Genomic DNA, 23907 nt, shown 5'->3' on the forward strand with positions numbered 1-23907 from the left:
GAAGCAGAGCAGGTGGCGGAAGCTGACATGGTTCCTGGTCTTTTCCAACCGTGCCTACTGAACAGACTTTACCTGGAGAGGACAACGGTTAAGGGCACAAGGATCCTGGGGAGGGGAGACCAGTGCTTCAGGCCTGGTTCGGGGCAGATTTGAAGTTGAGTCTTGGGCCTTTTCAATGGACTCTTTTCTGGAAGGGCTAAAGTTCTATTTGGGGAGAGAAGAGGAGGGTGAGGAGGGGTGGCTTTAGATTAGATCTCAGAAAGAACTTCTCACGCCATGACACCCTATTATACCTGAATTCTGGAGAAATGGAGAAGCCCCCTAGAACCCTTTGCCCTGCTTCAGCTCCCTTCACTGCCACCTGCTCACACAGGCTCCACACTGATATTACCGGTCATCAAATGGCTTGATGGTCCTGTGTCAGTGAGCATTACATCCATTCCTGTCTGTTTGCCACACTCGTCAGCTTGGGCCACCGTCACAAAATACCAAAGACTCAGGGGCTTAAATAACAGACATCTATTTCTCACAGTTCTGGAGTCTGAGCAGTCCAAGATCAAGGTGCAGGAAAATTCAGGTCATGGGGAGGGCCCTCTTCCTGGCTTGTGAACAGCTACCTTCTCGCTGTGTCCTCACATGTTGGAGAGAGACAAAGCTCTGGGGTCTTTTCCTATTCCTTCAAGGACGCTGACCCTATTGGATCAGGGCCCCACCCTTATGACCTCCTTTAACCTTAATTACTTCCATAAAGGACCCGTCTCCAAATACAGTCACATTGGAGGTTAAGGCTTCAACATATGAATCTGGAGGGGATACACAGTGTTTTTATATTTTCCACCTAATAAACATTTCCTGAGAGCCTATTCTGTGACCTGCCCTCCAGGTGCTCCACATCTGGCAGGGGACAGACACATAAATGTACACCCCTACCCATTTAAAGTACAGTTCAGGGACTTCCCTGGATGTCCAGTGGTTAGGACTCCGCACTTCCACTGCAGGGGGGCACGAGTTTCATCCCTGGTCAGGGAACTAAGATCCCGCAAGCACGTGGTGCAGCCAAAAAATAAATAAATAAATAAGTAAATAAAGTACAGCTCAGCAAGCAAGTACGATAGAAAGATTCTGAAAGTACAGCAGAGAAGGGAAGAACTGATCATAGCTGGGAAATTAAAGGAGATGTCTCAGAGCAATTGGCATTTCTTTTTTAGAGTTAAAAAAAATTATGGTAAAATATTCATAGCATAATATTTATCATTTTAACCACTGGTAAGTGTACAATTCAGTGACACTAAACATACTCACAGTGTGTTGTAGCTATATTATCTTTACCCAAAATTTTTCATCCTCTCCAGCAAAAACCCTGTGTCCATTAAACACTGACCCCCAGCCCCTGGAAACCTCTATTTTACTTTCTGTCTCTATGAATTTGCCTATTCTAGGCACCTCTTATAAGTAGAATCATATAATATTTGTCCCATGTCTGGCTTATTTCATTAAGCATACTGTTTATGAGGTCCATCCATGTTGTAGCATATATCAAAATTTCATTCTTTGTCATGGATGAATAATATTCCACTGTATGGATAGAACACATTTTGTTTACCCATTCAGCTGTTAATGGACACTTGGGTTGTTTCCACCTTTTGGAGACTATGAGCAGTGCTGCTCTGAACATGTGTGTACAAGTATCTGTTTCGATTCTTCTGGATACATACCTAGGGCAGCTGGCATCTTATGCTGGGTCGTGTAGTGTTAGGAGAAATTCCCCAGGCAGAGGTGGAAACGGTATCATTCCAGGTGGATGGATCCCTGTGTGCAAAGGCTCAGAGGCCTGCGTGTCCGAGGCTAATGAGTTCTGCGTCTCTGAACCCTGTGTAGAGTGGGTGGTGGAAGTGATGGGCAGTAAGGTTCTGGCCCAAACGTGGAGGGTCCTGTAGCCACACCATCAGGTTGGTGTGGAGGCCCTGAAGGATCTGAAACCAGGAGGAGCTCCATCCAATCTGTGTTTTGGAAAGATGACTTGGCAGCTGTGGGGAGGCTTGAATATAGAGGGGAGTAGACTCAGGTGAAATAATTCACCAGTGGGATGGGGTGAAAGGAGGTAATCCTTTCCTGCCACAGTGCTACGGCGCTGCTCTGAACATTAGAGTAGGTTCCCTTCATTCAAAGCAGACACGGCTTTCTGGTAGAATATTACAGCACAAGACTTTCTGGAACCTAATGCAGCTGACACTAAGCACTGACAGTAATTACTTTGCAAGAATAATGGGATATGTACTGTCCATCAGGTGCCCAACCCGGAGTGTGATGTGAAATATGAAAAATTAGGCTCGTGTGTAATATGCACGACTGTCTGTCCCGAATCTCTCACAGATGATGAAGAAAAGGAAATGCAGAATTAAAAAGATGCCTGGCTTCCGGAGGACATTCGTGTGGCTTGACAGTGGCAACCGTTATCATCATCACCATTGTTACCTTTAACAATGAATAATGATAAGATCTCACGCAAGTACGCAGCACTTTACAGTTGCAAAGCCCTTTTGCTCTCATCACCTCCAATGCTGCTCACTGCCATCGGGAAGCAAGGCAGCTGAGCAGGGATTCCTGGCTCCATTTTGCAGATGCAGAAACTGAGGCTTGGCGGATGGCAGTGACTCACGTGGCTAGCTCCTGCCAAGGTGAGGTTCGGACCCGGCCCCTCTGGCTCTCTGAATCAGGCAGGAACAGGCCTCCTCTCCCTTTTCCTCTCCGCTTTTCTACCCCGCAGCTCCCTGACCTCACCAGCTCTCCTCTGCCCCCTCCCATACCCCGCCACCCTTCGTCAGGAAGGTCTGATTGGCCAGCTTGGGTCATGTGCTCATCTGTGAGCCAATCAATGGCGGGAGGCTTGGCCCTGTCCACCAATGGCACCTCTCACCTTAACTCTTGTTAAGAGTGTGGGAAAGGCCGTTTCCCAGGAGGAGCCAGCGCCTACGTCTTCCCACCCGACTCCACCCAGGCCTCAGGAAGGAAGAGGCTCCCAGAAACCTTCCTCTGCAAGGGCCTGCGCTCAGAGCTGCCTGGCTTCTGCAGACTTGCCCCGCAGCTGCAGGTGGAAAACCAGAACCCTAGGTGGCCTCCGCACTTCCTGCCCCTATACTGAGGCTTCAATTCCTGTGATCAGACCCCAGGCACCCTCCCCTTCCCTGCCAAGACCCCAATTCACTGGCACTGAGAGCTGCTCAGATGTCCCCTGCCCTCGCCTCATCCCTGGACCTGACTCCCAGGACAGTCCAGCCCCACAGTGACTCTTCCCCTCCCCATCAGCTCCCGATGTGACAGGCTGGCCCAGGTCTGGCTTTGATGGACAAGTACCCCAAATGAGTGACCTCAGAAATGCTGGGAGTTCCCAAAGGTTCTACAGAGTTGGAGCAGGACAGGCTTGAATGACCAGAACACCAGCCAGGCTGAAATCCCATGTGTGGGGCTGAGAGCTCAGCTAGTGCCAGGGACCAGGCTGCTGAGATGAGCTGGGCACGAATGGGATGCCTAAAAAGATGGGATAAACCTGGGGCAGGATTCGGAGAACACACGTGTGTGGAAACGAAGGGTGTGGACGCTGAATTCCTGCGGGTCCCAGCGGGCCTCTGGGCATAGGCTGCTCCTGGCTCCACCATCCATGCTGAAGGTGGTGTCCAGGATACCCCATAAATCCAGTCTGTCCACGTCTCTTCTGACCCAGGGTTTTACAGAGGAATGGAGTTTGGAGTCTGATAGACTGAATTTGAATCCCTTCTTTGTCTCTAAAACGTCGTGTGACTTTGGGCAGTTGAGTTCCTCTCTCTGAGTCCAGTTTGCGTGTCTCTAAATCGGGCAAGACCACACCCCCGGGCTGGGTTCCCAGAAGGAAAACATGAAGCACCAGCTTCAGAATGCACGGGGCGTCAGTGCCTCTGGTGGTCTCTCCTTCCCACTGAAGAGAATCCTTATTTCTCCCCAGCAACTCCTAGAGGGGAGCAGAATGCCCACGAGGGACCCCATCAGCAGAGGTCCGTGACGTGCCCGCTGGGCTGAGCGTGGGGCGTGGGGCATGGGGGGTGCTTGAGCCCCGCTTCCTAGGGCGCGGGCAAGCCGTCAGAAATGATGTGAGTTGGAAGCTTTTCCAACACACGTGCTGGACCCCACCCCAGCACCTCGGGAGGCAGGAGGGTTTTGAGAAGGCCTTGGGGAATATTCGCAGGCTCTTTGCCAATCGGGATCCCCCCTCTTGAAAGACTGCCCTGCACAGGCCATCGGGAGCATCACAAAGCTGTTTATTTTCCCACCTATGATGGATGCAGGGTGCAGAAAACCCAGAGATTCCTTTGGTGAACATGCTGGAGCCACACACAAACCTAACTGGCTCTGTCTTTACTGAGGGATTTTTCTGTTTCCACAGAACTGTAATTTACCTTAGAAGTGCTCCCCAAGGCATTGTGGCATGCTGCTTCTGGGCAGAATTTATCATACCTGCTGTTCTTTGGCTATTCTTTGGCAGCTGCATCCTTAGAATTGGACATACAAAATCTGATTGGCAAAAAAAAGTACCCAATGTCAAATTTCATAAACTGGTCTTCTCTTAGCATTTGGACTAGCTGCCCCCTGAAAAATGTCTTGTTTTCCCTTGGTCCTTAGCAACGCCCAGCCCAGAGGCAGAAAAAGGGAGCAAAATTTAACTTTCGCATTAAAAAATAAGCAAGGTTTTCAACCAAACAGTTAGGTAATTGGACTCATTATTTAAACACCGAAATACAACAGATGGACTTATTCATCTGGCCCAGCTTAATACATGTCGGCCTAACACTACAAACAAATACATAAAATCAAGATATGTCTGGGTGGTACAAACAGGGACAGGGCGTTGTCACCGTCAGCAATGACTTGGCCTGGAGGCACAGGCTTGGCTGCGCTGTGAGCTGGCCCTCAGAACCAGTACTCAGAGACGAAGATGTGGACGTTGACGACATTTCGGTGGGACACCACGCCCCCGACCACGTAGTTCATCTCTAGCTTCAGGACAGCGTGAAACGGGCCCACGACGGGCCGCACTTGGCGCACAACACCTGGGGAGAGAGCAGAAGGTGTTCTGGGAGTTAGCAGGAACCGAAGGAACACGGAGATCTGGGAAATGATTTCCCTCCAGGAATTTCACAGCTAGAGGAGGCCTTAGGCCTCATCAAGTCCCACCTGAACCAGATGCTTAGCATCTCCCTCCAAGTGGTCAGTCCCGGGCTCTGCTGCCACCTCTAGGGACGAGTGACAGTGAGCTCGCCACAACCTTTCCACTGTGTGCGGCTCAGAGTGTGAGGGAATCTGTGCGTGAGGGCTTTGGAGTCAGATGCCTTAGGGTCAACACCAGCTCCTGTTCTCTCTGAGCCCAGGTTCCCTCCTCTACCACCATCTACGTGACCGAGGATTTAAGAGTCTAGATAAAGGGCCTGGCATGGAGTAGACGCCCAGGAGACACCTGTCCCACTCCCTTCTACCCGCTGTGCCCAGTTGTGACCCTTGGGAAGAAATAAAGCAGGTATGACCCTCTTGTCTCAATCCCTCCCATTGAGGATTGCAGTGGGGTCCCAGAAACGCTTTATCTGAGAAGTCCCGATTCCCCATGGGACATACTCCTGGCTCCCTCGCTCTCCGCACTTTTTTTCTGGAGGCTGACACCTAAGTTCATTGTTCCGTGTTCATGGTAACAGGTAAGCAAGAGGCGGCTCAGGTCCAGCCCGAACAGGGCAAGCAGAAATGGGACAGGTGGTAGAGTGGAGACAGGTGTCCACTCTGGGGAAGCAGAAACCTGTGTGAAGCTGCTGGGGGTGGTGAGGAGTTCTGCCCGGACCAGACAGAGACCAGGCAAAGGTCATGATCCGAGGCCTCCCCTGTCAAGGCTCAGAGTACAGGGCAGACAAGCTCAGCTCAGTCACAGTGGAAGAAGGAACAACCTCAGGCGTTCTGCAGACTTGCAGGGAAGCGGGGTTGGGTGGTAAGAGTGGATTCCGCAAGTCTCCCCAGACCTGTGCCTGGAAGCTCCACGTCTCCAGGCCGGACCCTGCTGCCACTGCCTGGCCATGCAGGGCAACCCCAAGGCTCACGGAGAGAATGCTCCTGCGCTCTGGGACCAGACAGATGGGGCTAAGGTGAGTGTTATCCACCTGCATGGACTTGGAGAGACCACCGTTCTCTCTGGGCCTCAGATTCCTCAGTGAGCATATGATGCCACCTGACCCTGTGCTTCTGCACTGTGTGATCCAGACACCCCAGCACAGCGTCTGCCAAGGTGTGAGCTCCAGGTGTGCAGGGCTACCTGCCCACCAGACCAGCGGGCTCAGTGCTTCATTTCCACTTGAGTTCATGCATTTCCTCAACTGGTACCAGACACTGTTCCCGGTGACACCGAGAAAATGAAAAGAATCCTGGCTTCAAAGCTGGTGGCAGATCTAGATGAGTGCCGTGCTCTGATAGAAGTCTGCACGTTGTCCAGCAGGGGCAAGGATGGAGGTGAGCATGGCTAGGGGATCAGGAAAGGCTTCCTGGAGGAGGTGGCCCTCCCTGCAGATCTTCAGTGCCTGGCACAGAGCAGGTGCCACCCATAGCTGTTGACATTTAGGAAAGGTCACTCCTCCATCATACCCGCTCTGATATTAGGACTTCCCCAAAGTCATGTGGCGCAGGGGTGTGCTAGAGCGGCCGGCTCTCTGCTTGTGCCACATGACAATCTCCATGGCCGATCTCAAGCTACCAACATGACGTCACACAAGGCAGCGTGGGAAAGAGCGCTCAGTGCCCGTACACCACTGCAGGGATGCCCGCAAAGAGCACCCTGGAGCCTGCAGCTCCTCAACCACATGCTGAGAAAGAGCCACTGATTGTTTGCTGCATCCAACCGCTGATTCCAAGCTGGTCTCTACAAACAGCCCTGCCACAGACCTGGGAAATGTGCACATGGGGCAGAGCAGTCAGGCCCCTGACACCCGTCCCGCGAGGAGCGAAGGCTCCAGGGAGACCGAAGGGTCCCGAAGGCCTTTTGCACCAGCGGTCAGCTCCCAGTCAGGACCACCAAGTTCATGCTCAGAAGGGGAATTTGGGCACGCTATCCCCCCTTTCACTCCCTGAGCTTGAGTTTCAAAAGTGAAATGCCCAGCAGCAGGGCGGAATTCCAGGCTATTCTAAGCAAACAAGGGCTTTAGCTCTGATGGAGAGATAAGCACAGGCTTCTGCGGGCTGTCAGCACCCTTCCACTGCCCATGGCGGTGACATGGCAGCTCTGTCGTGTTTGAACGCCCATGAACATCTTCAGCTCCCGGCTAAAGATGCGGGCTTGTCACCACCCTCAGTATGACCGGGCCACTCCCACTTGCCCCTCCCTGGGCACTGGCTGGGCCTGGGTCAGCATGGCCCCTGTGGGGGGCACGGCCCCAAGCTCTCCTGCCTCCTCAGTACCCCCATGAGCATCACCCTCTTCTCTCCCCAGCCCTGAGACCACCACGGGCGCCCACCAGCCTCAGTGGCTGCCGACGGCACCCATCCCAGGGGTGGTGCTCAGAGGGGCTCGGGGGGCTTGAAGGAGAGGGGTGAGAGGTTACGCGAGCCTGACAACTATTTTAGGACAGAGAGCAACGGAGGTGGAGAGAACGCTTCTGCAAGCTACGATCAGATATATATTTATTTCTATATATTATTATTATATTAAATATCATATAGTTAATATATGATATAGAAATATATAGTTTGATTATAAATACAAAATATATATTATAGCCATATATAAAAAATATAAGTGAGCTTACTTAAAATAGATCACAATCTAATTTATATATAAATACTATTACAATGTATAGTATTTATTTTATTTTATTTTATTTTATTTTTTCATTTTTTTTGGCGGTACGCGGGCCTCTCACTGTTGTGGCCTCTCCCGTTGCGGAGCACAGGCTCCGGACCGGAGCCCCAAGCTCTCCTGCCTCCTCAGTACCCCCATGAGCATCACCCTCTTCTCTCCCCAGCCCTGAGACCACCACGGGCGCCCACCAGCCTCAGTGGCTGCCGACGGCACCCATCCCAGGGGTGGTGCTCAGAGGGGCTCGGGGGGCTTGAAGGAGAGGGGTGAGAGGTTACGCGAGCCTGACAACTATTTTAGGACAGAGAGCAACGGAGGTGGAGAGAACGCTTCTGCAAGCTACGATCAGATATATATTTATTTCTATATATTATTATTATATTAAATATCATATAGTTAATATATGATATAGAAATATATAGTTTGATTATAAATACAAAATATATATTATAGCCATATATAAAAAATATAAGTGAGCTTACTTAAAATAGATCACAATCTAATTTATATATAAATACTATTACAATGTATAGTATTTATTTTATTTTATTTTATTTTATTTTTTCATTTTTTTTGGCGGTACGCGGGCCTCTCACTGTTGTGGCCTCTCCCGTTGCGGAGCACAGGCTCCGGATGCGCAGGCCCAGCGGCCATGGCTCACGGGCCCAGCCACCTCGCGGCATGTGGGATCCTCCCGGACCGGGGCACGAAGCCGTGTCCCCTGCATCGGCAGGTGGACTCTCAACCACTGCGCCACAAGGGAAGCCCTATTTTATATTTATATAAACTTTTGCATATATCCATATATTTTATATAAATGTTTATATAATTTATATTACTATTATATAAAATACAATTTATATATTAATATATATGTATTATTATAAATGTATATATAACATGTAAATATTACAAAATAATTATATAACACACATGCACATTTAAATGAAGATTCCTGGCTGCATGTGGGAGCTTTGGTAGCATCAACAGTTCAGACCCACAGAAGTTTCTGGGCCCACCTGTGTGTGCCAGGCACCGGGCTAAGGAGCTAGTGTAGAGAAAATGAGGGGCTGTCCTTGGTGGGCTCAGCCTGGGGACAGAGAGGAAAGAGAAGGTGCTGATGCAGGGAGCTGGGCTCGAGGACAGGGTCATTCTAGCTGGATTATGAGACTGCAGTTCTTCAGGACAAAGGGTTGGAGTCCAACCGACCTCGGTCAGTAGCATAACCCCAGGTTAGTTATCCAACCTTTCTGAGTCCTCATTTCCTCTCCTGTGAAACAAGGATTAAACACAGCAACCTTCAGGGACTTCCCCGGCAGTCCAGTGGTTAGGACTCCGGCTTCCACTGCCAAGGGCACAGGTTTGATCCCTGGTTGGGGAACTAAGATCCCATGTGCTGCATGGCGCGGCCAAAAAACGAAAAACAACAGCAAACTTCAGAATCAGAAACAAAACCATCCCAAGGCCATCCTGCCCCTTCTCCCTCAGAAGTGACTGCTGGATGTCACAAAGCTTCCCAACGTTCACATGTGATCTGCTTTTCAGTTAAAATAGAGCTGAATCCTTACATGATTGAACAATATGGCAAGAGTTGAATATTTTTATTGGATTGACTTAAAAATTTATGAGAAAGGAAAGCTCTGAATGTGTAGAAAATGTACGTAAATATGTCGTGTTAGGGCACTTCACGAGGTTTAGTTTCTCCGATGGCCGAAGACCAGAACTGCATGCTGTCGGCTGATTGTTCCAACTGTAAACAGCTAAGAGACAAATGAAACACTGAAGGAAGCAAAGGGCTGCTTTAATGAAAAGGGTGTTGAGAAGGGGCTGAATTTCAGATACAGGTCACATTCAGGGCCTGGATTTTCTCAGGATCTTTGCATTTAACAAAAAAAATGATTAAGGTGGAAGAAATAGGTGTGCCGCAAGGGTTAAAGAAATCGTCGTAGGAGGGTACACAGCAGGTGCTGAGGAATGTGCCTCCTTTCCCACCCCTCCAGAATCAGCTTCTCTGGCCCTCTCCTCTGACCTGAGGTCCACATTGAATCTCCAACTCTATCTATAACCCGAGTCAGCCCAGCGTTCCTTTTCCAGGCTACCCACGTGCCCACTCAAACCTGACCACTTCTTCAGCCCAGCCACACTTCCTGGGGGCTCTGATTGGGTGAACACGCTCCCTTCACTCCCAGGTTACTTCAAGCCTGAGTTCCACCTCCTTGTCTTCATCTTCACTGAACCTAGACTTTCTCTTGATATCACTTCTTCCTTCACAGCTTTCCTACCCATCCATCCACCCACCCATCCATCCACCCACCCACCCATCCATCCACCCATCCATCCATCCATCCATCCACCCATCCATCCATCCACCCATCCATCCATCCACCCATCCATCCATCATCCATCCATGCACCCACCCATCCATCCATCCATCCATCATCCATCCACCCACCCATCCATCCATCCACCCATCCATCCATCCACCCATCCATCCATCATCCATCCATGCACCCACCCATCCATCCATCCATCCATCATCCATCCACCCACCCATCCATCCATCCACCCATCCATCCATCATCCATCCACCCACCCATCCATCCATCCATCCACCCACCCATCCATCCAATCCATCCATCCACCCATCCACTCATCCATCCACCCATCCATCCACCCATCCATCCACCCATCCATCCACCTACCCGTCCATCCATCCATCCATCATCCATCCATCCACCCATCCATCCACCCACCCGTCCATCCATCCATCCATCCATCCATCCATCCATCCATCCATCATCCATCCACCCATCCATCCATCATCCATCCACCCACCCATCCATCCATCCATCCACCCTTCCATCCATCCATCCATCCATCCATCCATCCACCCACCCACCCATCCATCCATCCACCCATCCATCCATCCATCCATCCATCTACCCATCCATCCATCCATCCATCATCCATCCACCCATCCATCCATCCCTCCATCCATCCATCATCCATCCATCATCCATCCACCCACCCACCCATCCATCCATCCATCCATCATCCATCCACCCATCCATCCATCATCCATCCACCCACCCACCCATCCATCCATCCACCCTTCCATCCATCCATCCATCCATCCATCCATCCATCCATCCATCCACGCATCCATTCAATAGGGGCCATTCTGCACGGGGGAGGTTTAAGGAAGATTCTACAGAGGAGCTGACTTCAAATCAGATTTTGAAGAGTAAGTAGGAGCTAAGGAGGCAAGTATGACATTGCAAAGGCCAAAAGTATGAAGGTTCGGGTCAGCTCTGGGAACAGTGTTAATCTTGGGGAAGATAGATGGATGAGGCTGAGAAGGTGGTAAAGGGCTTCTCCAGGGACCTCACACCTCGTCAGGCTCACAGAACCCAGAACCCAGGTCAGCAGTTTCCTGGCTTCCTCCCCAACGCCGATTCTAGACCAGTGCTCTTTCAGAACTACCAACAACGTTCCCAGTGCAGGGAAACAAGAGAGGGAACAAGAGAAACCCTTGCTGCCCATATGTGGCATCACAAACGTTAGAAACTGGACCTCCACCAGAGGTCCGATTCCATCGTCCACTTGATTCTACAGAGGTATAGTTGACATCCGCTATGTGCCAGGCACGGGGACCAGCTAGACTGCCCGTGTCCTCTTTCATAAAGCCCCCACAGCCCCACTCTGTGTCTCCCTCGGCTGTAGCACTGCATCTGCCCAGTGCAGGGAATATTCACAGTTGGCTCCCCCTTCCCGGGCAGGGTCTGCATCATACTCTTCTCTGTCTCACTGTCCACAGCCCAGGGCCTGGGGCAGGACACAGCAGGAGCACCATTAAGGTTACTGAGTGAAATGAAGACAGAGGAAGAAAGAAGGAGAGAGAAAAGAGAAGGAGGGAGGAAAGAAGGGACACCAGTCCTTGAGGGCCCCTCAAAACTTTGTCCTGAAGGAAAGGGGGCCACTGAAGGCTCTGAGTGAGAGCAGCTTTATGTGGAATGACCATTGCAGCAGCAAGATGCAGGACAAAGGGAGAGGTGCCTTTCCATCACGCCTGTCTTGTCCATCTTACCTGCTGGAGTATTTACCTCCCTACCTTTCAAGAGCCCCAGGAAAAAAAAAAGGCCATGATGCTGAGTTCAACTGTGTTAATCTTCCAAATCCTCATCCTTGGCATTTCTGCTTCGGGTCTCAGACACTGCTGGTATTCCTCGGCGTGTCTGTGCCTCTTAAAGATATAATTAAGCCTTTTTTTTCCCCTTTGAAAAATGTAGGTCCCCTCAGGCACTTCATCTTCATGTCTCCTCTCTGCTTTGTAAATTGCAGCTGATGTGCCGGGGATGCAGAAGCCTGAACACGGAGCACAAGAGTCCAGTGGGAGACCTCCATCACCTCTTGGGGACTGTGGTCTGGATTCCAGGCCCCTGAAGCCATCTCCAAGCTTCTGCTGCTTGACTGAGGTTGCAACTGATTGTCTCCCGGTTGTTTATAAGGAGGAAGACCAGCCACGGGGCCGACTGCATGAGACACTGATCTATAAAGAGACCTGGAGTCACAGCTTAGGTTCCTATACTTAGGTTCCTATACTTAGGTTCCTTAGCGACCAGCCGTGTGACCTTGTACGAGTCACCGTCTTTCTGAAGTTCAGCCTCCAACTCACAAGTCCTGTGATTCCAACCGACCAAGTGAAATGGCGTGAACAGAGTTGTCAAAGAGTATCTTGACAAAAAAAGATGATCAATCTAGAGACTGCATGATATCTCATGCCAGTGGAAATTGTGCTTTTCAAAAGACAGAGATTCAAGTTAGAAAAGGAAGAGGTAAGAAAGCCACATGTTGGGACTTCCCTGGTGGCACAGTGGTTAAGAATCCGCCTGCCAATGCCCGGGACACGGGTTGGAGCCCTGGTCCGGGAGGATGCCACATGCCGCGGAGCAACTAAGCCCGTGCACCACAACTACTGAGCCTGCGCTCTAGAGCCCGTGAGCCACAACTACCGAGCCTGCAAGCCACGACTACTGAAGCCCCCGCACCTAGAGCCCGTGCTCCGTGACAAGAGAAGCCACCGCAATGAGAAGCCCGCACACCGCAACGAAGAGCAGCCCCTGCTCGCCGCAACAACTAGCCCGCGTGCAGCAACGAAGACCCAAAGCAGCCAATAAATAAATAAATAAATTTATTAAAAAAAGAAAAAAGAAAGCCACATGTCCACATCATAAAAGAATAAGAAGTGATCACTACCTGAAATCAGGTTATAGAGTCATTTTTCTTCTTGGTTATCAAAGCCTCCCCACTGCAATGTGAGGCCAGAGGCCAATGGCACTGTCTTTCCTGGTCACTCTTGTATCTCTCATTCTTGAACATAGTAGGTCCTTGGTCCTACTATGGACCGGACACACAGGAGGCACTCAGTACATGAATTGCTAAATGAATGAACGAACTAAAGATCAAAGTGCTAAGCACAATTTATAAAGTTGAAAGTTACCACCCAGAAATGAGTGTCGGGAAGGAATGAACAGTAGCTAGGAGTCACTGGCTTTTCAGGCGTTGACCGCATGGCAGGAGAAACGCGACACGTGAGAGCCAGGTCTCACTGTCTGGCCCTGGTGGCCACCACACAGAGCCACGAGCAGGGGGAAGGTGACGAGTGGGCCTGTGTGGACAAGGTGCTGGAACCCAGGAGCTCAGGAGGCCCAGGTGGTCTCGCCAAACACTAACACGATGAGCGAATGGAAAGGAGCAAACCATCACCCAGATCTCAGGAAATCTGCCTTGATAGGAATACCGATCTCTGCAGGCTAGCATTAATAGCACAGACCAAAGGCAAAGAGGAAAAATCAGGAACACAGAGAAATGCGGTCCATACTTCTAAAGCAAACAATCTAGAGTACTGATGGGCTTGGAAAGAGGTCCACAGCAGGGGAGGGAAATAGAAACGGAGGGGCCCCACGTGTCCACTGCTCCATCCTGTTCTCCCCACACTGCTAGTGGGGAAGAATCATTGCCTTCCTTCCACTGGGGACGAGAATGAGGTTCTGGGGGCTGTATGTCCCGGATCACACAGCCCTCAGGGCACGGCGTCCATCCAGCCAGGACTGACCCCGAGCCCAGCTCTCTCCACCCCACGGCATCTGCTCTCTCCTCACGGTGTGATGTGGTATGGAGAAAACTCTACTGCCCTTGGCTGAGTCATCGCTATAGGGCAAAAATGGCAGAAAGGAACTAGAGGGTAATCACATCACTCATTGGCAGGGAAGGAATGGAGTTCCTGACACCCTGTCTTCTCTTCTTGCCCTGAAAAACGCTCAGGTAGGAGCTTAGAAGGAGGGGGACAGGTGTCTGGGCCACATATTCAAATACCAAATGGCACCCAACGTGCCTCAGCAGAACTTATCCTCCCGATTTCTTGATTATTACAAATGCGCTTTCTCCATGGGTCTCCTGTGAGCTAAACCGGACAGTTTGGACATCTGTAAGCAACTAAGAGTCAACCCCCAGGGTCCACCTTTCCCTAGAGGAGAAATATAAGAAGAAATGTCAGCTCTGCCCTAAACTTTTCAGACTCCTTCCGGGACGTGGGTCCAAACATTTCCAGGGTGCGTGGTTGGTATGGTCCCCACCCCCATCCACTATCTCCTCTCCCTCATCTCAGCTACACTCGCTGGGGCCTCGTGGTCCGAGGTTCCAGGAAGAGCAAAGGAGGTTCCGGTGGTGAAGTGAGTTCTAAACCTTAGGGTACCAGCAACAGCAAAGCAGGTCCCGAACCCAGATCCCTGCCTGCTGCCCTTTGCACCAAGCCACATGCCCTCGCCAGAGGAAGAGAAGGCCTGGGCAGTTTTCCAGAAGGGATTTACCGTCTGATGCACCTGCTTTTACCAACTTGGCCAAAACTGTGACTGTGATGGGAAGGGTGAGAAACCCTTTCCTCTTCCTCTGTGTGTCCTCCCGCCTGGATCGGCCCCTACCCACGTGCCCGCTGGGGTCCCTCCCTGGCCCAGACCCAAGCTCATCAGCTCACTCACATCTCTCCAGATGCCCCCAGATGGGCAACTGGAACTCCCCCCCTTCCCCCAAACCCGATGCCCTTCCCCCAGGCCCCTGGGCCAGGCACTTGGAGTCCACAGGCCTCTTGCCCCAAGGCCAGAGCTCTTCTCGACCTGCCGCCCAGCCCCCGGCCCACAGCAGGTGAGGCGCCCCTTGATTAGGCTCCGCCTCCCTGTCCAGCCTGGTTTCTCAGCACTGGCCGTACCCCGGCCACGCCAGACCCCTCGCAGACCCCCAAGATGGGCAAAAGCCACGAGAGGGTAGGAAGGGCAGGGGTCTGGCCAGCTCGGCCTGACTTAGACTCAAAGATGGGAAACTGCAGAGAGATGGGTCCTCCGTCTGCTTTGCAGGCATTGAGGCTGTGCTATCTCCTTCTCCAGAGGCAATTAGGCCCCAGGGATTAAGAGGCCCGCCTGGCTGGTGAGTGCAGCCTGGGGGCCCCGAGCCCCCCCTGATGCTGAGCTGCGCAGGTGCTGGGGTTACAGACAGTGAGAGCTGCGCAGGTCTGCGTCCTCACGGAGCTCTGGGCCCCCGGGGAGGCAGACACAGATGATAGGGCGTAGAGGCCGGTAAAGGTCAGCAAAGGTGCTTTGGCAGCGGTAAAGGGAAGCACTCCGCTGGGACCCGCTACGGCGCCCGTGCACACATCACCAAGGACTTGACCTGGAGCTGGGTTCTGAAGGACAGGGTGGCCTGGCCAGAAACAGGCCTCGGGGAGGGGCTCAGGTGGAGGATTTCTGCTCTCAGTTTCCCAAGTGGGTGAGAATTAGGAGGGAGGGGCGAGCAAGGAGGCCAGCAGGTGGGCAGCGGCTTGATGGCCCCGAGGAGCTGAGACCCGTTCCTGGAGTGATGGGGTCACTGCCAGATCTCAGAAGGAGGGGACATGCTGAGGTTTGGTGAGAACCATCCCTTTTTCTCCTTTCCTTCCCAAGAGGCACTAAGAATGAGCCCATTCAGGACACAGAGGGCTTCCTGCTGTCAGGGCGGCAGCCCGAAACACCCAAGCCTTCAATTCCCTTTATCCCTGGCCAAGGCTCCACAGAGGCTCTTCCGGCACTGGATCCTCAGAAAAAGAATCATTTGACCAGCCAGTGACTGAACACTTGTTATGCAGTGACTCCATGTACTGTGTTCACGGCTACCAGGGATGCAGAAAAATTTCAGGACTGGGGTAGACCTCAAAGAGGAGGACTCTGCCTGCTGGTTCAAGGTCACAGAGGATGGTCATGGCAGCAGGAACCCCATACCGAGTCCCAACACGCTGTGTGCATGCCTCAGTCACGCCCCCTGAGCCTGGAACTCCCTCCGTGCCTCAGTTTCCTCACCTGGAGAATGGGGCCATCACCCACAGGCTTAAGTGACACAATACGTGTGTACAACATGCTGGAAGAGTGGCTGGCACATGGCAGGGGCCCAGGAGGGCTTGCTGTTAAGACAAAACTGTGATAATCGGGACCCAATACTTGGGGTTCTCAAGCCGCAGGCACGGATTGGACGTTCCATCTGGAAACACCCAACTCCAAGGCCACAGGAAGCAATCTCCATGATAGTGGTTGACGGTGGGTGTCTGGGTCCTCTGTGTATATATGGTTGTCAGGTGAGGCCGTCGGAAGATTCATATCATCGTCAGACTCTTTTTTTTTCTAACTTTGCACAACATGCCTCGACTGCTGTTTGGCTGAAAACACTTCATTTTCTTAAAAAAAAGAATAATTTATGAATGTGCTAGTGATATCAAAGGCTTTTCAAAAGGTGCATAACAGCAGCAGTAAGAGGGTCACAAATCACTCTGGATGCAGCCGATCCCCAGGAGAACCTCGGGAAATGCTAAGAGGCTGCTCTGGACTCACTTTAACCCCTTGGTTACTCTGGAAGTGAGCAGGTGAGGGTGACCCTGCAGCCTGCTGGGTGCCGGGCCCGGGTTACCTCCTAGTGGGTGTGTTGTGTGTGTGCATATGCGTGCATGTGCAAGAAAGAAAGACAAACAGGGTGACGGGGGCATGGCACAAATGATCCCCTCGTAGGCTCTTGCCTCTAGGAATTCACAATCGGTGGAAGAGTCAAGCAGAAACTCACAGTGTCACGCCCACCACACCCTTCCTGCTGGCACCAGCGTTTCTCTGCTCCCACACAAGGCAGATCTTCTAGAAGGAGTCCCCAGAGCCACCTCCAGCACTCCCACTCTGGTGTGTCTCCCCTTGACCCCTGCTGCACTGAGACAGCCTGGTCAAGGTCACCGTCAGCTGGGGCGACACTGAATCTGATGGTGAATCCTTGGTCCTCATCTGACCAGACTCACCATCGTTGACATGGCTCACTGCACCTCCTCCTGGAAAGGCCTCCTCCTCCAGGCTGGCCTCCTCTCCTGATCTCCCCCACCTCTGAGCACAGGAGGCTGCAGCGCCTGGTCTCTGGCCTCCTCTCTCCTCTGTCTACACTCAATTCCTTGGCAAGTTTGCCTGGCCTTGGGGCTCCAGCTACCATCCACCCGCCGACACCTCCCAGACTCACTTACTCTACCCCGCATGGCCACGGGTGTGCAACAAGCCCCTCAATCTTCATGTCGAAGGGAACTTCTGACCTCCGCAAAGCTGCCATGTCACAGCTCCCCTGGCTCACCTGATGACAACCTTAGTCTCCTTGTTCTTCAGGTGAAATCCAAGGGGTCATCCTTGCCTCGGCACCTAATTTGTCTGCAAAACCTGGCACCACCTCCCAGCACATCTGGTATCTGTCTACTGTTCACCCCTCCTGCCAGGGCCACATGGTCAAAACTACCGTCATCTCCAGCCTGGATCGCTGAGCTAGCCGCAGTGTCTTCCTGAGCCCAGCCTCACCCCGTAGCCCAGAGGGAGCCTTTATAATATTAGGTCATCTCCCTCCTCGTCCCGAAACCCTCATGTGGCTCCCACCTCTCTCAGCAGAAAAGCCAGAGCCATTCCGACAGCCTCAAGACCATGCCTCTGCTCTAGCTGCAGCCTCCTTGCCGTGATTCAAACACGCCAGGCTCGCCGCTGCCTCAGGGACTTTGCACCTGCTGTTCCTGCTGCCTGGAGCTCTTCCTCCAGATCTCTGCATGGTTCATTTCCTCAGCTCCTTGGGTCTTAGGCGAATGTCTCCACCACCAGATGTACAGTTGCTGCTCCCCACATGCTGCCCCCCTCCTCTCCTGCCCTCTGCATAACACTCGCCACCGCCTGACAGTGTGGATACTATACTTGTTTCTTGTCTGCTGCTGCCCTCTGGAATAAAACATGTATGAGGTAAGGATTCACGTCTGTCTGTCTGTCTTGGTCGTTGCTACATCCCCTGGAGCAGGGTCTGCGCCCGATGGACACACACGTTATTTGCTAGAAGAATGAGTATGACAGAGGTCCTATAAGAAGCTCATCCAGGGTGCCCTGGGAACACAAAGGAAGGAGCAGCACACTCTGCCTGTGGGGGGCATGGAGGTCATGTGAGAGGAGGTGATGGCTGACTTGGGCGTTGAGGGATGAATAGGAGCCTACCAAGAGGAGAAGCAGGTGAACGCTATGGCTAAAGTTCAGGAGAAGAGAGAGGCCATAAAATGTCTGGGGTCTGGGGCTCGGGCTTGGGTGGCTGGAGCAGAATGGAGGAGAAAGGAAGGGATGAGAGCGCTGGACGCTGGGGAGAAAAGCAGGCTGAGGCTGAGGACGTCTCTCCAGCCAGGCAGCAGGTTTGGACGTGAAGGCTGGGGTTTAAAACCTGACAGAACCAGCAGCTACTGGCTGTGGGGGGTGGGGGGGAGAGCAGAGGGTCCCCGGCTTCCAGCTTCAGGAACCGAGTAGCTGCAGCACATTTCACCGTGACACGGAAGTGCTCTGCTAAGAGAGGAAGATGCTCTGGCCAGGTTCGCGGGACCTCACAGCCAGGTGAAGACATCGGAGGCAGGTGTGAGAAGCAGCCCATGTGACGCAAGGGTCCAGGGGCAGGAGTGGGCAGGTGTCCAGCGAGGATCCCTGTGGCCCCTGTGTGCCCCGCTCGGGGTGGGGGGCTCAAAAGCAGGGCTGTGCCCCAGTGGACCCCTCTGAGCCCTGAGAGTCCTCTGCCTGGAGGGTGGCCTCTGAGAGCTTCTGCACCTGTGAAACTGGGTGTCAGAAGCCCTCCTCACAGGGCTCTGCAGGGGGAATAGCTGCATTTCTACGAGTCAGGACGGCGCTGGGCCTGACGCCTACGAACCCATCTCTGCTCCGCGGGGTCCCAGCGCAGGAAGCACAAAAAGTGTCAAAGTTTGTCCCCCTCTCGCGCTCCATCTCACCCCTCTGAGAGACCCCCGCCTGCCCTCCCCACATGGCCAGCCTCCAGGTGAAGTCGGGCCGAGGCCCGTCCCTGCGCTGTCACCCGGGAAACGACTTGGCTGTTGGCCAGGGTGTGGCCCCCCACCCCCCACCCCCTGGTGACGGGGCTGTGCCTCCCGGAGAAGAGAAAGCGCCTAATCCCTGGGATTTGCCGTGAAAGCCGGGACAGGGCGGATCACTCATCACTGGCAGGGATGGCTGCGCTGTTGTTTTTAGGTGGAATTTCTGAATCTCATTCGTAATATGTACCGATCCCGGGCCAAGCTTTCCGAATCAGGCTGCCGGATGGGGTCAGCAGCGCATGTTTAACCCCTTAAGAGGTAATGATTTTGCAGAGGCGATCTGGGCCCTGGGAGCTGGGACCACTGAGGGTGGCTTGAAGCCAGATGGCCACATGAACAAGCTCTTTGCTTTGCATGAGGCCTCGCCTGGCCAGGGGCAGAGGCACAGCTAGGTTGGTATCTTTTTTTTTTTTTTTTTTTTTTTTGCAGTACGCGGGCCTCTCACTGTTGTGGCCTCTCCCGTTGAGGAGCACAGGCTCCAGACGCGCAGGCTCAGCGGCCGTGGCTCACGGGCCCAGCCACTCCGCGGCATGTGGGATCCTCCCGGACCAGGGCACGAACCCGCGTCCCCTGTATCAGCAGGCGGACTCCCAACCACTGCGCCACCAGGGAAGCCCTAGGTTGGTATCTTCACTCACAAGCTCTTGTACTGGGGCTGCTGTGTACAGCTGACTAGGTTGTGCACTGCACACAGAAGCAGCTGCGAATGGTCCCCCTGAGGGTTTCTCAGTGCACAACATATTCAACTGTACATGGCAGCCCTGACACACACCACATGTCTCTCCCACTGAGACGTTAACAGGCACAGAGCCTACTGCTGAAAAACAAGCACTTTCTGCTATAGGAATTCAGATGGCAGGATGCTAGGGAAGCCAGGAGGCAGCTTCTTGAAAGCAGGACCTGTGGCTTGGGTGTAAATTTGTTCCTCAGCAGCCAGCCCAGGGCTCGGCATGGATTAGGAACCCAGGATGCTCTTGTTGAATGAGTGAAATAATTCAAGGATGACAGAACTTGGGAGGCACAGCCTCCATCATTCTGCTTCAGGGTGGGCCTGACTGGTCAGCCAAGGCCACGAGATGTGCCTATTACATAGCTCCCAGGTAGCTGGAGCCACTTTGGGGCAAACAGTCCTGGCACCGTCCCACGTGCCTCCCTCTGGCCTGCTGTCTTGTCCTCTCAGGGAGCTCCAAGCTCTCACCAGCTCTCCCACTCCAAACGGCTTCCTCTCAGTGGCTCATTTATCACCCTAACAACCTACCCAGTTATGTTAAAATACACACAACTCCTTCCAGTCCTCATAACCTGGCAAGGCAAGTATTATTATGGCAAGCTTGCTGAGAAGAAAACTGAGGCTCAGAGAGGTTATGAGACCTTTCTGAGGTCACACAGCTCAAAACAGAGAATCAAGCAAGAATTATGCCCAGAACATCTGAGCCCAAGTTCAGTGCTCCCTCTGTGGCAGCAGAGACTCCACTGTGTTTTGCCCGAAAAGGGCCACCCCAGCCACTGATATTTTCAAACTTAACTTGAAATAGGGTAATAATCCTTATATGCTCACAGATGAAACTTAGAAAGCTATTTCAAAATGCCAAAGTTTTTGGTTCCCTTTAGGAGGGGGAGTGAGGATATTGTTACGAGGGTGGTACAGACCGGGCAAACTTAGAGGCCCCACATCCTGCTTCAGTACAGACAGCATCGGCATTGGGAAAAGGTTTGGGTTCCATTAAGATTGATTTCCTGCACACCAATTGTGTGCCAGGTGCTGCTAGGATCTGTCATGTAATCATTTCATCTAATGACAATAATGGTGTCTGTGATTAGGGAATATCACTCCGCAACCTAATACAGGTAAGCATCTCTGAGGTGAGCTAGCCAATCTCCATTCATTCAGACTTTACTGGGAGCAGGATTGGCTGCCATGGTGCCTCGCCAGGAGCTGAGGACAGGAGCGCTTCTGTTTCTCAGGGGACCCAGTGGAGGAAGTGGAGCTCAGGGAACAACCCAGAACAGACTCAGCATATGCAGCACACCTGCTTGTCAGCTGCAGCCCGTGGGACCCCGGGCCAGCATGTCAGCCTTTTCTCATAGAAACAGTGATGCCAGCCAAGGATCAGGAAGGCTGTTCACAAAATCAACCAGTGGGTCTAAAAAGCAGCTTCCACTGAGCGCTGTCTAGTTCCTATTGGCTTTGGGGAGGTTTTAGCAGAAATTTTGGCCAAGCTGACCCTCAATATAGACAGACTTTTGCTTCCCCTCCTTAGAAAAATAGTTAAAAAGTAGTGAGCAGGGAGGGGTTGGGGAAGGCTGAGGCTCAGACACCAGCTGCCACCCAGCGGCCTGGGGAGTCCAGGGGTGGCCCCCAGTTGCTGGCGGCTGATGCTACACTGCCTGTGCCCATCTCGCCAGGGTCCCCCATGAGTCATCTCTCAGGAGCTATTACCTGAAAGACCCCTTCTGGAGCAGCCCCCGATTACAGCCAGGACTCTGCTAAGCAAAGAATGAAACCGGGGCTGGATAAGGAAGGCTTTGTAGTGGCCTGAGAATACCTCAGGCATTAATAGAGCATTTTCGCACAGGTCGAAAATGCATTCTTCATTTTTCATTGACAGCTGGTGAAAGAGGAATGCAACAGGGTGGCTGCAAGGGGCTTTACAGAGACAGCAGCTCAGCTCTGCTTCAGAGCCGCCTTTATCCCCGCAAAGAACTGGTTTTTAAAGGATACATTAGGGGAAAGTCCAGCCTTTTTCGGTTCTTAATCGACTTGGGGTACTTTCTTCTTCTGTTATTCGGGGGAGGAATGAACTCAACAGCGGCTCGTACGCTGGGTAATTTTCTGGGACACGAACTCTCGGTAACTTTGCCCAAGTCAACACCAGCTGTCCGCAGACTCCAACTCTGGGTGTCTGGGGAAGACTGGGTTCTAGGCCTGCTCTGCCCCCCAGCACCAGGGGGCCTAGGACAAGCCTCCTGCCCTTTCTGGCCATCGCTCCTTCATCCGTTAACAAGTCTGCAAACAACCCGGGCCCTGTGGTTTTTCCATTGCTCAGTCTCAGGTGGTCATTTACTCTGCTCCTTCCTTTGCCCAAGGGAGGTGATCACATCCCCTGAGGCATCTGTAAGCACCAAGCAAGGATGCGGGGGTGAGCGAGCAGGGATGCGGGGGTGAGCGTGCCCAGCGGTGGTTCCCAGGGCTGCTCAGACTGGTCTCAAGTCCATCGCAGGTGGACAGGCCTGTGTCCAGGGCCAGTGTGTGCCAGGGTGGCTACCTCCAGAGCCCAGAAGCTCCCGGGGGGCACAGAAGCTATTCGGTGCATTAGAGGAGCAGGAAGGAGGTGGGGATAGGGAAGCCCAGGGAAGAGACCCCAAGCAGACAAACAAGGCAGCGACCGGCGGGTACAGAGAACAGAGCCCAGCACAGCCTGGGTCCCACCTCAGCGAGACCCTGACCCCTCTGGCCTTGGTCCTCCACCTGGGAGAGGGCATTGGTAAACTCCAGGGGCCCAACCGGACGGGACGTCCAGCAAATGTCCTGAGAAGTTGAAGAGGCCGGGCCTACCCAGGAGGCCGGACCACAGGCAGGATGAATTCCCAAGGGCCAGCCTGGGCCCTCCCCCAGCACCAGAATCCAAAGACTGGGGCCCATGTGACAAAGCACAGTGAGGAGAGAGGATGCTCTGTCTCTGCGGCCTGGGCGTCGCCTCTCACACCAGGGGTCTGTCCTGTTCCCCACCTTACCCCGAGTCACCCTGGGAAGATCGGCCAGCCCCCTTGCTGCCCCCTCTGCCAAAGAAGATGTTGGAAGAGGTGGCCTCCAGGAGCCTCCAGGCTCTGAGATGCCAGGATTTTCTGCCCCAGGGGATGGGAAGCCAAGAAATCGAGACTCCCGGGTTGGTTCCATTTGGAGTATAGATGTGGCTAGAAAAATGTGCCGCTGAGCACCGGCTCCGGGCCTGGCCGCTGTCCAGCCCCTGGCTTGGGTCACTTCAGGAAGGCTTTAGCCGGGAACTGAAGGCAGAGACACTGTACAGAGCCTGCCCCCAGAGAGGCCTCGGCTGGACAGGCTTGTCACTGTCTCTCCACCACCGCGTTTTGATGATCTGTTTAAGCGCCGCACACCCCCTCCCACCCCGGTGGAATGCAAAGCCCTTAGGGGCAGGGGCTGCGTGGTATTGACCCGTCTCTGTACCCACAAGGCCGGGCCCAGGGCCTGGTACAAGGCGGGCTTGGGAAGAATGCAGAAATGCAAAGAATGAACGAGTGTGTCGGAAGGTTCTGATTCCAACTCCTGTGGTTCCAAGAGCTGTGAACTCCCCCAGGGTGGGCTGTGTTGCAGCCACACCTGCAGGCGCAGCGTCAAGCACAGGGCTGGCTCAAGGTGGGCTTCTGTGGGCGAGTTGACCCTAATTCCTCCTGTCTGCCCTCATCCCCAGGCGCCCGAAGGTCCCTTAAGTGTCTCTTCACCTAACGATGGGGGAAACTGAGGCCCAGGGTGGGCGGTGACTGAAGCGCAAGCGGCAAGTTTTAAGCGTGCTGACAACCAAACTGCATGCCCTCCCCTCGGAATCCCAGTGCGAGCTAATGCACCATTAATTGTAATTAACTAGTTATTCCT

At 53.0% G+C, this 23907-nt stretch overlaps 1 protein-coding gene across 2 annotated transcripts in view; it reads right to left on the reverse strand.

The window, feature by feature from the left end:
* Positions 1 to 4274: 4274 nt before the first annotated feature.
* The window catches only part of FBLN1 (fibulin 1), an 83656-nt gene continuing 64023 nt past the window's right edge, over positions 4275 to 23907 (reverse strand). The window contains exon 18 of one of the 2 annotated variants that reach the window (XM_007453910.1): positions 4275 to 5081. In XM_007453910.1, the coding sequence (XP_007453972.1) occupies positions 4942 to 5081 (140 nt within the window). In that variant the 3' untranslated portion in view covers positions 4275 to 4941. The remainder of the gene's footprint in view (positions 5082 to 23907) is intronic. The other variant, XM_007453911.1, reaches the window with a different exon arrangement.

This window comes from Lipotes vexillifer, unplaced genomic scaffold, assembly GCF_000442215.2.
Source record: "Lipotes vexillifer unplaced genomic scaffold, Lipotes_vexillifer_v1.1 scaffold382, whole genome shotgun sequence".
Classification (NCBI taxonomy): Eukaryota; Metazoa; Chordata; class Mammalia; order Artiodactyla; family Lipotidae; genus Lipotes; species Lipotes vexillifer.